Genomic DNA, 16,657 nt, shown 5'->3' with positions numbered 1-16,657 from the left:
TCACATTTATTTAAATTTTATAATTAATATATATAAACTTAATAAAATTTTAAAATATTAGGAATATGTAAAATTAAATTTTTTTAAATACTATCTAATATGGTTATATAGTAGATGGGTTATAAAGAAGACATGTTGAAATTAATAAAATATCATTAAATTTGTGCTAACACGGGTTAAATCCTCATTTTATTATTAGTAAACACTATTAATATTATAAAATTAAGTTTATTTAACTAATATTGTATATAATAATTAAATCATTAGGGAAAATGTGGCGTAATCATAGCGTATAAATAACTTACTATGTATTTAGATCCCTTATTTTGTTATAATAATTAAAAATCAAAATAGAATCTCAAACACTAGACAAAATAAACTAAATATAACAAACAAATGGTAATGAAATATATTGCGGGTTAAAAAAATAATATAAACATTTAGCCGCACAAGCGGTCAAAAAATTTAGTTATTCTTCTATTTGGAAAACATCCATTATTTATACAAACAAATACAATATAAAATATAAATAATAATAAAAATTATATGCACGAGCTGGCAATATGCATGAGCTATATTGGAAGAATGCTGATGATATATCATGATTTTTAGGTGTTTTTAGCCATGATATAAGTTTTATTTATAGAGTCTTTTTGGTATTTTTAGAGTCTTTTGAGTCTTTATAGGATTTAGCATGAATGAGAGCATAATGGAGCTAAATAGGAAGATTTGGAGCTTAATCAAGCATTGAGGCTGAGCTACGAAGTTGGGAGACAAGTTCAGAGACCTGCATCGGTCGATGCAAGTGATGGTGTCGATCGATGCATCATCCAGCAGAAGAATTGGAAGTTTTCCCACAAGTTTTGAAGATTTACAAAGCTGCCCCAAAGTTTCCATATTTACATCATTAGTCCCTGGACGTTTTTAGGAATATAAATAGGATTTTTGGGTCATTGTTTAGACCTAAGCTTTATTTTCCCTGCAACTTTTGAGAGAAAAATCCCGGAGAGATTTAGAGAGTTTTTGGAGAGAAGAATCAAGACTCCTTCGAGAGAAGATTCATAACTCCTTTTCTACCTCTTTTAATCTTTTAATGCAATTTATTCAGAATATGATTTGTGTTTCATTGATTATGTCTAAGTAGATCTGCTTGTTAGGTTTAGTGTTTCTCATTAGGAATTTCATGGATTGTTATATTAATTGATTGTTTGGATTCATTATCTTTCTTGTTCTTCACCATAGGTTGTTCTTAATGCTAGATCTTTGATTAGTCATCTGGATTTAGATCTTAGGATTATTAATTGATATGATAATATAATTGATTTTCCTGACATAAACCTTTGGTGAGCAAAATTACTTCTTGCAAAGAGATTTGATTTAGTAATTTTGTGAACTTATCTAAACTTGATTTTATTGCTGGTTTTTAACTTGAATTTTGCAAAGAGATTTGGATTTTCGAGTTTTAAAACTTAGATAATATTTGCAGTGAGAACTGATTTATTTTACAATTGTGTTTAGAGTTCAAAAACGGTGCTTAATTATTGAATCCTGCTTGCTTAATTAATTGATATGATTTTCCATGATTTCCTGAGAATTTCCCTAAGCCTAACGTTTAATCCTTCTGAATTTACAACTCTTTTATTTTCTGTTTTTGTATTGCTATTTAAATTACAATTTGGTTTAGCATAATTAAAAGATTATTAAATTTATTGTGTGATCTAGAGTCCTTGTGGATACGATCCATAAATACTACAATTGATCTCTTAATTTGAGAGAGTAGCTGTAGGAGCTTAGTGAATCTGTCTCTAGACTAGAGAATGAGAAGAAAACCCTTGAGAAGAATGTTGATAACTCATTAATGCTTATATCTTCTCCTTTTGAACTTGATGATGAGTGAATCAAAATCATCATATTGATTTTATTTGTTATAATGATACAACACTATTCACATACAAAATAAAGAAATAGATCAGAAGAATAATTGGAAAATTTTGAGGAATCCATAAACATAAAAGATTGAGAAAAACAAAAACAAAATAATCAGCAGTGATTAATGTAAAGATAAACCGTTGACGATCAAATGTGAAATAAAAATTTAAAAAAAAAGACTTGATATTGACGTTCCATTAGCTTATTCAACCCCCACAAACGGATATATGTCTGTATACATATGGAAAAAGAGATAAATTAGATTAATGTTTCCATTAAATGATTTAAGACAAAATAAAGTGCACCAAAGAGACACATAACTACCAAATTTAAAGAAGAAGATAACGGATTATGTGACACGTGGCGTGTTCTGCTAATTTTATACCCTTTTTTTTAGAACAAAAAACACTAGTATGTATTAATTTATACAAATCCAACCAGGCTTGCACACAAAATTTAAGGCAAATTAAAACATTCAGACTAGAGGAGATTGTTGGGACTCACGGTGAAGTGAGAGCCCTCCATAAATAGGCGTATGCCACTTAAGCGTGGAGAGCACACGGTATTCTTTAGTAAAAGGCGAAAGAATAGTTCGCTTTGTGCTCACCACATGGCTGCGTGATTTTAATCTTAAGAGAGTGAAGTCTATTTATAAGAAAACTCTCACTACCAATCTCTCTTAAACTTCCGATGTGGGATATGCGTAAAGCTTAGTGGGGAAACCGAAACATACTCAAAGCCCATTACCATTCTCTTTTATATCATTATACTTCCACTTAAATAGAAGTCTAGGAGTGTGTTAACTTCGTATCAGTTTAGAAGTACAGTATGTTTACTTCGTATAAGCTAATCTTTATATGTATGTTAACTTCGTATAAACTGTAAACCAACAATACATATAATTATTCTACACTTCGTATACATATCAATTTCCGCTTTATGGTTTACAGTTTTTTTTCCTCACCAAAAATAGACCTAAAAACCTACCAACATTTCAAACCGTTATAGCCTTGAGGAAACATCCTTGAAGTAAAGCTTTAGTGTCTCGTAGGTCATGAAGCAAATCCCAACACCAGGTACCACTTTGTAGTACTCTGGAAGAATTCCTCTGTACAAGCCTCTCGCTCCTTCCGTCTGAACAATACGCTTTAATGTCCCTAACAAACCTGTCTTGTACACTACCTCTCGCCCCCCTATTCCTTCTAGCTGCTTCCTTCTTCTCACCAGATCCAGTGGAAACGTAGCTGCAATGTTTGTTTTTGTTACATTAGATATGAAGTTAGATGACATTTGACCAACGCATCATTTCTATGAAGTGATTCTACTCCCTATGAATGCAGCATGAGAAGAGCCGTGAACAATAAGAATCGACGTGAAACTCATATAAGGCAAAAAGAGATAATAGAAACAAATGGAATGATATAGGTAACCATAGTTTTTGTTTGATTGAGAAAATGAGGCATCATATGAGTAACCACCCTTAGACGTAAGTTCCTCACATTAAACTATGCTATATATTTGAAGAGAAAAATCAACTAGAGAAGATCATGGTAATCATATCAATTTGCTAGACACAGAAGCATGCATATGAGAAGGAGCAACATATTTTTCATTCTGTGGCAATAGTGGAACTTAAGATGCAACATGTTCAGCTATTCTGAATTGAAAGCAAAGTACAGAGAATTTTGAGTTTGAGACTACTGATGTGATGCTTGTCAACAATACGAAACTGATTGATGCTCATGCTAAGTTAATCAGTGTTTATGAGCAAGGCATAGAATGACACATTACAATCAAACAGCGAGTCTCATGGCAAACAAGAAAGGAAAAGGTCAAAGAATAGCTAAGATAACTTACCTGTTGAAGATGCTATTCCTGAAAGACTTCCACAAGCCAGACTGACCATGATAGGTGAATCATGGGGCCTTGAGAAAATGAAAACAAACAAACAAGTTTAGGAAATAGTTACAACTAATATGTGACATAGTTTAACAGCAAAGCTGTAATTTCGAGATCGACTTATTACCTAGTTGACCTCCAATAAGATCTCAGTGATTCATACACAGAAAAGCTAATGGCAATACTAGGCCCAACACCCTGTATCAAATAAATAAGACCTTAGTCAGGAAAAACTGAAAGAGGAACGATACAACACTCATGATGTATGTGTATCTTTCTGTGGAAAATACCACAAGCGTTGTTCCGAGTCCCTTGTAGAGGCCCAAGATACCTTCATCAGTGCTGATAGTGCGCAGAGTATGCCAGATACCCGTGTAGTAAATTACTTTTGTCTGCCATTGATGCAAAGATAAAATGTCAACAACCAGCCAATAATGCAATAATGCTTCAGAAAATCAGCATGTGAACTTAGAACACAACGATCATATCAAATACTTACCTGAGCAGCAAGACGAGTCCTAACAAGATCAAGCGGATAAGTGGCAGAAGCAGCTGTGATTCCAGCCAAACCACCGGCTACAAAATGTACAAAAAGGTTTGAACTTATACTCGCCTTGTGATTTTCCATCCCAGTAACCATATACATGAACTGTAAATAATCGAGTAAAAAGAAAGTTCAAAATCAGAATTAGGCTCAGTGGAGAGTAATGCCACACTACGAATGACAAACAAAACAAAAAAAAAACTGCAAGTTTAAGATCCTCAGACCTTCTTGTAGTGTTCATATGCGTAGAAATTGACAGAAGAATATGGAAGACGGTGAGCAATTGTAACCAGATTCCCTTTCCAAAAAGCCTTGACTCCTTCTTCATTCAATATCCGTGATGCCTCGTGCAATATGCTTGCCTTTCTTAGAGCTCCAGCCTCTGAGTGCATACCTTGCACCTAGACACATCATAAGTATATAATCACAAATTTGTCCCCAAAAAAAAAACTTAGCTTTAACACAAAAATTTCCCTTTTTAAGCATTCAAAAGTGTAGCTAAGAAGGTTTGGGCTAATCAACCAATATACTAGATTCTTTCTCTATACACAGACCTCAAATTCAGCTTTTTCATATCTACAGATCCCTAATTTTTTTGATAATCCCAATTACACAGTGCAATTGAAAATACTGAATTGGTCTTACTTCAATTTGTCCAAAAGATTGAATTTTTCTTATTCTCACTCGATGAAAAAAAAAAACAAACCTGGAAGAGAATGGTGAGGCGAGAGAGAGGGGCAGTACAAGTCTTGCTAAAAGCACCGGCGAGTCCTCCGGCTAAGAGCTGTGACGCCGATTCGATATGTGATCTCTGGTCCTGCGTTAAACGATGAGAGGAAGACGCTACGCCATGCCCTGAGCTCACACCAACCCTAGCGTCTGTCTGCATCACCATTTAGCCCGCCCAAAATCACAAATCCTCAACCTATCAAAAATTCTCAATCTCACACACCTCCGAGAAGCTTATCCGAACAATACTACCACCAAGCTCGAATTTTTCGAGGAGGAGAAAATAAAAAACGAAACTTTCAAAGATCTTCGTTTTGGGTTTTGCTTTCGATTGAATTTGCTTTTGCTTTGCTTGAAAGTTTTGGTTTTGGGTCTCTCTTTTTGTGTGCCTCTCGTCTTTTTTTTTTTCCAACTTTCACTTTGTGTGCGCTTGGTTCCAACGCCACACCTACACGGCAAACCACACCTACACGGCAAACAGTGAAACGACAGCGTTTTAGATACAACGAACGTTTCACCGCCACGTGATTCACCTCTTGTATTTTTTTTCCTATTGTATGGTCAGATTCCTTTTCCATTGTTACATCCACACTTTAAAAAGCTTTGGCCAGCAATCATTTAAACATTGGTGTCGTCGGTGTGGTACACATTTGAAAACGTTATGTAACTTGTAAAGATTTTGTTGGACCTTTACTAGTGTTTTTATTCAGCACGTGTTTTGTCTTCTTTGTTAAAATCATGTCCAAATGTATCTTTTCTTATAACTATTACAGGCAGAGACATATAGTGTATTCATTTCCTGATTAATCTCAAGAGATCACCCACCAAGTGTAATGAGCCAGTTACCAACACCTAAAACAACAAATAACAAAATCACAATTAGATAGACCACTTTTGTCACCTGAAAAAGAAAAATCTGAAACTAACTTTACAAGTAAAGTTAATAAGTTATACTATGTAACCAAACTAATTCGTTATTTACCTGAAAACGAACTTGTTTACTTTGGCGAGCATTGTCCCGGAGCCAGTCAACGGCCAAAGGAAGTGACGAGAAAACGAAACTTTTCACCTCATCTTCTTTGCCTTTAGTATCACTTTCTAAATTAGATTTTGCTTTACCTTGAGCCAAACTGTCCCAAAGCCTCTGAAGACCGAACTGCCACGTCATTGAATCCACACGTCTGTCATCGTTCGACGAATATCCAACTTTGTTGTACACTGATACGTTTGGCACAAATACGGCTTTCTTGAAATCAACTCCTACCACATTTGAAAAAAAAAAACTTAAATGAGAATTTTTGTAAAATCCTAATAAAGAAATCCATAACATAAACAGTTTAAACACACCGTGATCAATGCATTTACTCCTTAATCGCGGAATAAGCAAACTCGGGTCACGAACAGACATACAATTGAACAAGAGTATCTGCATTATGTACATAACCACCAACGTTAGATATAAACTTATTGAGGTCTCTAAGACACAATTGCTTTACCTGCTCTGATCTTTTTTGGTTTCTTTCTTGGTTTTGTTTGATCTGTTTTGAAAACCATATAGCGCAAGCGTCCATGCTTTCAGGACTGTGAGCTCCATCAAGGTAATACACAATCTCCTCAGGGAATTCTGAATCAGGCACGACCATAGCCCGTCCAATCAAATAAGCATTCGACAATCCAGAGACGAATTTTTCGGGTAAACCGGTCTGTTTTTGAAGTAAGAAAACAGTTACTGTTTCTTAATAGAAATTCACAAAATCAATAATCTTTTTTCATTGTTTCAACTCACTGTCTGATTCAAACCATTTTTTTCCTCAATACCAATCTCTTTAAGAAATGTAGAACACAACGCAACCGCAAGACCAGCGTTTAAATATTGATGTTCGCCTTGAAGCCCGAGTCTCTGGCTCGAATCCAACGGTTCCACTACCTGAAGATTTACCTTCACAACAAGTACTTATTAATTGATAACCCTTACGTCATCTCAACCAAATATATAATGATTTGGTTTGTTTTGTGGAACCTTACCTCCAATTTTGAAGCTTTCTCATTGAGTACATGCATCGCTTCATCAGGTTGAGGCACTGTAAAAGCCGGAACTCCACTCTGCAAAAGAGAGAACAGTTAAGAAGGAAGGAAACTGAAACTCGAATAACGTAGAAGCTTTTTGTTAGCACCTTGAAGATACCAGCTTTCTCTGCAGCAATTTCAGCAAGAGTGTATCCTGAATATATACAAACTGAGTGATTAAAAACGTATTGGATCCATTTATTTCCGAGAAATGAAGCAGAAGAGACTAACCAAGTATCTCCATATGATCATAACCAAGTGAAGAAATACCACAGACGACAGGTTTCTGAATCTATATATACTAACATATGCTTTGTTAGTGACAAAACCTGATTAACTAAATATTAATCTCACATAGAAGATAGTCGAATAATTCCTACCACATTAGTTGCATCAAACCTCCCACCTAAGCCAACTTCTAGTATAACAACATCTACCTGCGCGTAGGTAGCATCAATAACATAATATTATGCCTAAGGCATGCATACGAGTTTAGTTTACTGAGAGGAAAACAGATTTCAAAACCTGTTCTGTTACGAAAATCTTGAAAGCTAATAATGCAAGGAAGCAGAAGTAAGTAGGCATTGGAATCTCATTGCTAGTTTTCTCCTGCACTTTAATTTGAAAGGATGTAACTAAAATGAGAGAAATAAAAACAAAAAATCTAATGAATGTTCTGTTCTATATAATCCCCACCTTTAGTTTATGGAAGCAACACCAAAAGTAGTCAACAAATTTCTCCTGGCTTATCTCAAGGCTGAAGAAAGCAAATTATGTTTTTGAACATTTTCTTCGATAAAAATCGTTGTGATGTGTATGTTTTCAGAAGCTCACCCGTTGAGACGAAATCTCTCTCTGACATCGATTAAGTGAGGAGACGTGAAGAGACCAGTTCGAAGACCGTAACAACGTAGAATAGATTCCGCAAATACGCATGTTGATCCCTTCAAAAATATTCAAAAACATAATTTGCTTTAGTGCCGGCCACATGAATGATTTTGTCTATGTGATGTGAACCTTTCCTTTAGAGAGAAAAATCATTCGTATGTGAACCTTTCCTTTAGTGCCGGCGACATGAATGATTTTCAGATGTGAGACTGCGTCCAGAACACTTTGTGTGTTCATTACCAAAGTGTTCTGGTAACGAGCTGACAATTCACCTTCGTCTTCTTCATTGTTTTAGCCCCATCCGGCAAATAAAACAGAAAACGTAAAAGAATGAACACACAGAGTGTTGAAAACATTCATATAAACTTAATGAGAAGACAAATTCGGATTATAGAGAAACAGAACATTTACCAGTTGCCATAGAACACAAACAAAAAACAAAAAAGTTAAAATCCCAAGTTTCGATTTAGGGATCTGTTTCTCTAGTCGTATATGGGTGTAAGGATTGGAAATGAAAGGTCCTAACTTTCAGTTTAATCTTCAAACTAGTTGAGCGAAAAAGGTGTTAACTTTATCTATAGGAGTAACATAGAAATGCAGAATTCGAATATGTACCGAACAAAACCGTTATCTATTTCACCAAATGGTTTCTTCTCCACTTAAAATATGAACCAAAATGTGGACCACAATTAGATGATATGTGCAATTTCAACGAGAATTTTCTTATCAATTACTTAAAAAGGATTCAAAGGGACATCAACAGATTACTTCTAAACTGTTAAAACCACACAAAAATATAAGAAAAACAGCTAATTCTTGCAACAGTAGAGTATGAAAATCTCATTGACACTTGGGGATGTTGTTGTGTGTGTGTCTCATCCAAACAAAAACAAAATTTAAACATAGGTATCGATCAAAGACTTCCTCATCTCATCGACGATAGAGCTGGGTTGGGCTTCCCTTAGCTTGAAGATGCTGTCTATAACAGAGAGCTCTGTTGCGGTTGTGTCTGAACCACAGAAGGAAGTCCAGTCATTCACGGTCATACCCGCAGCTATAACTTCACTACCACGGTTTACGGTTCCAGCAACGAGAGGGACTTGAAGAAGAGTTGAGAGTTCATCCAAGTCTTCTACTGAGGTGTGAGGATGAACCTGTTTGAGGCAAAACATTCAAATTATAATGAGACCAATGTCAAATTTCATCAGTTTTCCAAGGGGTGTTATGTTCTTTATCCTCTTACCATTCCACCTCTGTTGGATAGGGCGCAGTAGCTGCCCACAAGAATGTTGCCTGCAATTGTCTGACGGAAAACTTCAACGCCAAGAACATCTGCAATTATTTCCTCTGTTTCCTGTCAATGCAAAAAAATAACATAAGAACCAGACATCAAAACCATAGGGTATACGTACAGCTCTGTTAACATGCTAAGATATAAAATCAAAATAAAATCTAACATGACGCATACAGTACAAGGGAGCTTAAGCAATAGATTACAAAGGACTAAATTACATTATCCTTGCAAAGTTTTGTATAAATGCACACTTATTCTTTCAACATTTCTTGCCAGTCATGAAAATGTCTGCTTTTGAAAAGCATTCATTAGAGAAACACTGAAGGTCATTAATCTTTACCTTATCAAGATCAGTGTGAGCAAGAGCGACATGATCATTGCAGGCAATGCAGTTTCCAAGAGCAGACAGACGTTCATCAATTCGCTGGACCACAACTCGATCAGGTAGACTGTTCCTCAAGTGTTGAAGCTCTGGCGGGATAAAAAAAACATCAGCATAAATCAGGAGATGCAACCCAACTACAGACCACAAAACTCGAAATATAAACTCAAGATATCAAAAAGAGCAAAAGACTCCTATATAGTACACACGTAACAGATTCTTCAACAACGGAGGAGAAAAAACATCTACACCAAAACCATATTCAGTTATAAAAAGTCCATTCATAAACTGAAATGAAAAAGGGATTGGCTTTGCAGATACTTCAGACAAGTTGAATAAAAGGTATTCAGCAAAAACTCAACTATCAAAGTCAACTGTATCATGGGAGACATTAGTAATTGCAGTGAGAAATGATTTGTAGAAAGAACTGTAAAATTACCTTGGTCAGTAGTTGTATGGGGGACAAGAAGCCCATTCTTGTTTCCTATATCGAGAAACACAAAAAAAAAAAAAAAATTCATTACGCTAAAGAGAAAGAAGGTTTGAAGCATGNAAGAAGGTTTTGAAGCAAGAACTTATAAGAGATGAAGAGAAAGCGAACCAGCACAAAGACGACCAATAATTCGTGTTCCTCCAATAGAGGTCTTAACGATAGGGATAACATCTGCTAACTCAGACTCAAAAGCACTACACAAAAGCATCAAACAAAAAGAAAACATCAACAACTGATATAAAAGAAGCAAAAACAAAAAACTGAAACTTTTATAAAGTATCCAATCCAACAAAAGCAAAAGCAAACCTGTAAAAGTTCTCAGAGCCTCCTATAGCGACTAAGCAATAGGCATTAGTAAGTTTGGAAAAGACACCAACTTCACAGTTGTTCTCAAACTGAAGACCTGCATATCAAATTACCCACAAATCCAATTAAAGCTAATCAAAAAGAGAAGTAAAAACACTAAAGTATTTGCAGAAAGCTTACGAGTCGCCATTACAGGGAGGAGGAGGCTAAACGAGTACACCTGCGTAAATAAAGAAACATGAAAACGAAATTAGGGTTTATATATAATATACTTCACAAAGATTCAACTCCAAAAATACAAACGATTCCGTAACTAGGTTTTTACAAAAAAAAAAAAAACTTAAAAAAAAATAAAAAGATTCGATTTTGCAATCGATTATGTTACAAGAACAAATTAGGTTTACAAATTATTGATGTTTGGTTAGGTCTAAGAAGGAAAAATCAAAGAAGCTTACTTGAGAGGGATGAATTCGAGGAGAAGAAGCGGCGAATAACGAAGAAGAAGGAGGAGGAGGAGGAATAAATGGGAGTCGAACGAAGGTTTTTTTAATGAGAATAAGGGTTGCGCCGGCCCTGGATGATCCTCCGAATTAAGCCACCGTTTGGGCCCTAATTTAAAGGAGGCTCCAATAATACACGACAATTATTAATAAAATTAGATATTTTTATTTTGAGCCTTGGAGGCAAAGTAAAGTTGAAAAGTCAGACCACTTTCGAACATATTATTTTTGATTCAATATTTGAGATTTTTTTTTTCTTTTTCTTGGGGGGGTGAAAATGGAAGAAGTAGTGAATAAAAAAGATGGGAGTAGGATTTATTGAATTTGTTTTACTCCTTGTACTATATTTTTAGGTGGCAATCAAAGTTAAAGTTTGTGAACTATGGTACTGATATATTGTGGATTTAATCGAAAAAATGTTGCAAGTAACTGATATATTTGTGGTTATTAGGTCATTTGTTTTGCCTAACTGATCTCTCTATTTGAATGAAAGAAAAAAAAACTCTACATGTAGTCTAAGCCCATTATTTTTTATCAATTCTAAGCCCATTATTGCAGATGAAATATGAAAGTGAAGCCCATTATCCGAAATAAACCATCAACGTTTTTTTTTTTCTTTTCTTTTTTTCTTTTTCTTTTGAGCTCAAGTGTCGAGTGCTTGCTTTTTTACTCACAGAGCATAAGTGGGTAAGTCAACTTTGGTTTCTGTCTCAAGTAGTTTATTTGTCTTAAGCTAGATCTCGTTTTGATTGCCGATTATAACATCTTTTCCCAAAATACCACTAAATTAACTTAACAAAAAAAAAAATTGTCGGTCAATAGCTCAATAATGTCTCTGTTAACTTGTTTTCTCTTAGTCTCGTCGATATGTCTCTATTAACTTTTTAATTGAGTGGAATAATTTTTAGTAATACAGTGATAATGATTCTTTGGATTTTCTTCTTCTATATGCGTCTTCTCGCCACGTCTAATAGAAGAAAAAACAACCGAACTTGTTTCATGCATATAGAATTGTTTCAGCCAATCGTTTTTATTAATTTAAATTTTGTTTACGTTGTTGTCAAGTTTTCGTGGAGAACAAAAAAAAAAGAGAGCAAAATATCTAAACGGCTACGAGGTTTCCGGTTTGTGAAGAAAACCAAAAAAGAAAAGAAAAGAATTGAGTTTATCTTCTTGTTTGCTTGTACTGTATTACACAGTCTCTGAACGTGACGGCACTCGACTTTTCCATTTTTGGACGCTCGTCGTGAACCGTACGTGGTGACCTCCTTTTTTCATTTTAATAATACGATTTAGAACAATTTTAGTTAAACCGCACCAATCAAAAATTTTGCCTTTAGTTTGTCAGAGGAAAATAAAATCAAATGAACAACTATCTTACCAAATGACTCGTGCGGTGCGTGTTGCACTGGTCTGATGAAACTTTTAAGTTGTGCACATTCTTACTACACAGGCTCTGTCAAGTGTCAAGCCACACAAAATATCTTCTTCTTAGAAAAATAAGATATTTCATTATTTTGTGTGCACGATTCTCAAAATATCTAATCGTTGCTTTGAAATAAAAATTAACGTTTCCTTAAATGTTATAGATAGTGTGCGCGGTAGCATATAGTATATATTGGTCATAGATCCAAAAGTAATTTAGATCCGGCCTTGATAATTCATTTAAGTATTCTAATATGTTTCTGATAGATTCGTGAAATATATAAAAACCATGATAAAGTAGATTAAATTATTGACGATCCATTGAACTCTACAATATTTTAGTGTCTAAAATTGTATTTTATAAGTAATTTAATTATCATGATATATTATATCAAATATTACATATATTAGATTTAGATCTACATCCCGGTATTGCAAGATTCAGGTTACCATATCAGTTATCACCCACATGACTTGCATTTGAAATGCGTCAGGTGAGTTGGTTTCTACCTGCTTGACAAACAAAACCTTGTCCAACTGTAAGAATTTAGATTCTGCACTAATGAAAGAAACCATTTTCATGACGAAAATATTTATTTTTGTTAGGTCCAGTAGTAACAAATGATTTATTCAATTGCTGCAACTTGGTTTCCCGTGATTGTTTATGTTAAGTGTTCACAATGTCTAGCTTACGATCGAAACACAATGAAATAATTTGTCGTGTATCAAATTTTTGAATACGTAAAAAAACCCTTGGAAGATGTCGAACAACACAATACAATACGATGATGTCGGTCATTCGGCACAACATATATATCGCTTAAATTGAACTGTAGCATATATATACTCATATATAAATTCTTGGATTTAAGTGAGTATTGAGTCTATTGACCCCACGAATGAATATCTCTACGATAATAGATTAAATACGCCAAATAGATAATTGTACACATAAATATTCGTTTGCTTTATAGTTTTGGTTTGCGCGTCGGCCGGATTGTTTTGCACGATCCAAAGATTATAAAACTATGGGCTAGATTACGACACTTCGTTCTTCGAAATCTATTTGTGGTTAACGAATGTGATCCAATACCAAGCATGTATAACAGGAAAGAAAGCATGTGAGTGACGAGTCTTTCGTCCTATTGGTTTTTCCTTCTTTATATTGTTGTTTTGTTTTGTTGAATAGTATGTGGTATCAACCGCACATACCGACGTAACTAATCACCAAATTGTTAATTCGTGTAGCAGGTAAGCGTAATTTTAATAATAGTGTTAAAAACTTAAAACCATTAAAACGTGTTTAAGTTGGGGTTAAATAAATTACTATTTATTGATATACGTACCTTGAACCCATCACCCGATGCTTGCAGAGTAGTATATGGTCTCGTTGTCTGGTCTCTTTGGCCTGCGTTTGGATGCGGAGACGTCCCATATGAAGATGCATCTATTGACATAAGTGTTGTACTAAAACAAAAGTAGTACAAGATGTGGATCAGCAGGATTAAACCAAAGAAGAAATCTATTAAAGCGGTTAAGAGAAATCATATGAAGCAAGAAGAAGTTTCTGGAAGAGTAAAGACTTTCTTGTTATAAGGATAAAAGGAAGTTTTACAAAGAAAGATTGTTAATTTCCTAAACTATAAAGAAAAAGGAAATTAACAATTCTGATTAGAATTGGGAATTAGCCTATTGTGTGGCTAAGTCCAATTAGTATAAATAGGGGAGGCTGGGTCTTGAGAAAGATCAGCACTTCATAGATTGAGAGATCCTAGCATTGAATCTTAAGCTTAGAGAAAGAATAGCTTGAAGATTCAAAGAAGGCTAAGAGCTTAATAGGATTAGAAAATAGAGTTAAAGAGAAACCTTGTAAGAACTTCTTTTCTAATAAAAGAGAGTTATTTGAATTTCTGTTCGATATTCAGTGTTAAAGATCCAAACTGTTTAGGTCTTACGTTTTCAATTGGTATCAGAGCTTACACTTGTAAGGATTTAGTACGGGTGAGATCCTGTGGAAAGGATGGAGAGCTACGGTGATCTTCTCAACACCAACAAGGTCATTCTGGACGATGGAAACTATGGTTTTTGGAAATCAAGGATGAAGTCCATAATTGGTGGGATAAATCGACTTGTCTGGAAGGCTGTTCTTGAGAAGTGGGAAGAACCAACTATCAAGGATGAAAAGGGTGCAGGGATAGCTAAGCCGGAGGAGGATTGGACTGAAGATGAGATGAAAAAGTCGAAATACAACTCTCGGGCTCTCACAGCTATTCACTGCAGTGTAGGAAGAAAGCAATTTGAATTGATTCAAGGATGTGAGACAGCGAAAGAAGCATGAGACATTCTTCAAGTTCAATATGAGGGCACGACAAAGGTTCAGAGTTCCAGAAAAGACATGTTGGCATCTCGATTTGAGAACTTAAGAATGGAAGAGCATGAATCAATTTCTGACTTTAGTTCTAAAATCAGCACTTTGGCTCAGGAAGCGGTAACCTTGGGAAAAAAATATAAAGATCATAAATTGGTTAAAAAGTTTCTTCGATGCCTACCTACAAAGTTCATGGCCTACAAGACTGCTTTATGTGTGTCAAACAACGTTGAAGATTTAAGTTTTGCAGAATTAGTAGGAATGCTACAAGCTCATGAGATGGAGTTAGGAGGAGTCAAAAGTACTAAAGGTGTTGCTTTAGCAGTCTGTGAGATCAAAGACAAGATAGAAGATGATGACCCATTTAGCTTGTTGGTTCGCAGATTTGATCGTGTACTCAAGAGAGTAGAACAAGGTCAAGGACAGAAAAAGCTCACACCATATAAAAAGACTGGGGAAGAGAGCAAATTCACAAGAAAAGCAGAGATGCAGTGTCATGAATGCAAGGGTTATGGACACTTTATTCGGGAATGTCCTACAGTCAAAAGAAGAGAAAACAAATGTTCTGTATGCAAAGGTTTAGGACACACTCAGGAAGAATGTGTAAGTCGTAAGGAGAAGTCTTTGATAAGCATGGATGAAGACACTGAGGAAGACAATGAAGAAGAAATTCTGAATTTTGTGGCTTATCTAGGCATTACAGAGTTTGTAGATGGGGAAGAAATTTCAGACTCTGAAGGAGAAAACGAAGAATAATTGATAGAAAGTTACAATGAGGTTCGAAGTACTCTCATTAACCTTGGAAAGGAGAATCAAGAATTAGTAAAAGAGAAGGAACATCTTACTAATCTAGTTAAAACACTCCAAGATGAGTTAGAGTCAGAGAAGAATCTTAGTCAAGAAAGTGTGTTATTGATCAAAGAAAAACTTAATCTTGCTAACAAATGTGAAGAACTAAAGAGCAACTTAGATACATAAAAAGAAAAATCTGCAAAATTGCAAACTGAGCTTGAGATTCAACATAAGAAGATTCACATGTTTGCTGGGACGAAGCAATTGGATGAAATTCTAAGCTATGGAAGGACAAAGAAGACTCATAGAGGCTTAGGATTTGATGGTCAAACATCTGGTAATACAAGTGAAACCAAATTTGTGTCAGGAGGACTGAGTACTCCACCAGCAGATGCAGGAAAAGGTCAACAAGTTAGGACTAGTGGATGTTATTACTGTGGGAAGTATTGGCACATAAAAATTTTCTGCTATAAGTATTGGGAAAAGGTTCAGAGACTCAAGCATCAAGGCAGATTTTTCTGGAATGGATTTCGTAAACAGATTTGGATAAAGAAGTCTGACCTATATCAAACTGTATCAAAGGAAGTTACGAAGTTCACCTTAGGTGTAAATTTTAGATGCAATATGGCATTGATTACAGAAGAACTAGATAACGATAGTCCTTGATACTTTGATAGTGGGTGTTCTCGTCATATGACAGGCACACAAAATTACTTACAAGATTTTCGAAGAATCAGAGGTGGTAAAGTTACTTTTGGAGATGGAGGACATGGAGATATTCAAGGAAAAGGGAGAATGGATGACACCACTCTACCTAAGCTAATGAATGTATACTTAGTTCAAGGATTAAAAGCAAATTTAATAAGTGTGAGCCAACTATGTGACGAGGGGTTAACAGTATCATTCACCAAAGTTGACTGCAAAGCTACTGATGAGGAGAAGGAGGTAGTTCTAAGAGGGACTCGATCTGGAAACAATTGTTATATGTGGAATGGCAACTCAAATGTTTGTTATTCAGCAAAAGATGATCTTAATTTGTGG

The 16,657-nt window shown here is 35.1% G+C and overlaps 3 protein-coding genes across 5 annotated transcripts; all 3 read right to left on the bottom strand.

Annotated features, from left to right (window-relative positions):
• LOC104781447 (mitochondrial substrate carrier family protein B) lies at positions 2,761-5,567 on the bottom strand. The gene is made up of 7 exons (XM_019244805.1): positions 5,079-5,567; positions 4,597-4,773; positions 4,328-4,477; positions 4,119-4,220; positions 3,956-4,026; positions 3,787-3,854; positions 2,761-3,173 (listed from the first exon to the last, which is right to left on the bottom strand). The coding sequence occupies exons 1-7, from the start codon at positions 5,265-5,267 to the stop codon at positions 2,932-2,934; spliced, it is 999 nt and encodes a 332-aa protein (XP_019100350.1). The 5' UTR covers positions 5,268-5,567; the 3' UTR covers positions 2,761-2,931.
• LOC104781448 (folylpolyglutamate synthase-like) lies at positions 5,799-8,657 on the bottom strand. 3 transcript variants are annotated; one of them, XM_010506120.2, is made up of 14 exons: positions 8,468-8,657; positions 8,222-8,337; positions 8,003-8,112; positions 7,865-7,925; positions 7,694-7,777; positions 7,549-7,605; positions 7,400-7,460; positions 7,276-7,322; positions 7,127-7,204; positions 6,888-7,040; positions 6,598-6,804; positions 6,449-6,527; positions 6,084-6,361; positions 5,799-5,953 (listed from the first exon to the last, which is right to left on the bottom strand). In XM_010506120.2, the coding sequence occupies exons 1-14, from the start codon at positions 8,475-8,477 to the stop codon at positions 5,894-5,896; spliced, it is 1,401 nt and encodes a 466-aa protein (XP_010504422.1). In that variant the 5' UTR covers positions 8,478-8,657; the 3' UTR covers positions 5,799-5,893. The 3 variants fall into 3 exon arrangements, with proteins under 3 accessions (XP_010504422.1, XP_010504423.1, XP_019100349.1); XM_010506121.2 differs by having other exon boundaries at positions 6,888-7,028; XM_019244804.1 differs by lacking the exons at positions 8,222-8,337; positions 8,468-8,657 and having other exon boundaries at positions 7,694-7,782; positions 8,003-8,214.
• On the bottom strand, positions 8,808-11,138 carry LOC104781449 (eukaryotic translation initiation factor 6-2). The gene is made up of 8 exons (XM_010506122.2): positions 10,987-11,138; positions 10,712-10,751; positions 10,532-10,628; positions 10,334-10,419; positions 10,172-10,216; positions 9,691-9,821; positions 9,300-9,410; positions 8,808-9,210 (listed from the first exon to the last, which is right to left on the bottom strand). The coding sequence occupies exons 2-8, from the start codon at positions 10,719-10,721 to the stop codon at positions 8,953-8,955; spliced, it is 738 nt and encodes a 245-aa protein (XP_010504424.1). The 5' UTR covers positions 10,722-10,751; positions 10,987-11,138; the 3' UTR covers positions 8,808-8,952.

Source organism: Camelina sativa, chromosome 4, assembly GCF_000633955.1.
Source record: "Camelina sativa cultivar DH55 chromosome 4, Cs, whole genome shotgun sequence".
Taxonomy (NCBI): domain Eukaryota; kingdom Viridiplantae; phylum Streptophyta; class Magnoliopsida; order Brassicales; family Brassicaceae; genus Camelina; species Camelina sativa.
This window is presented reverse-complemented; position numbering and strand designations above follow the sequence as displayed.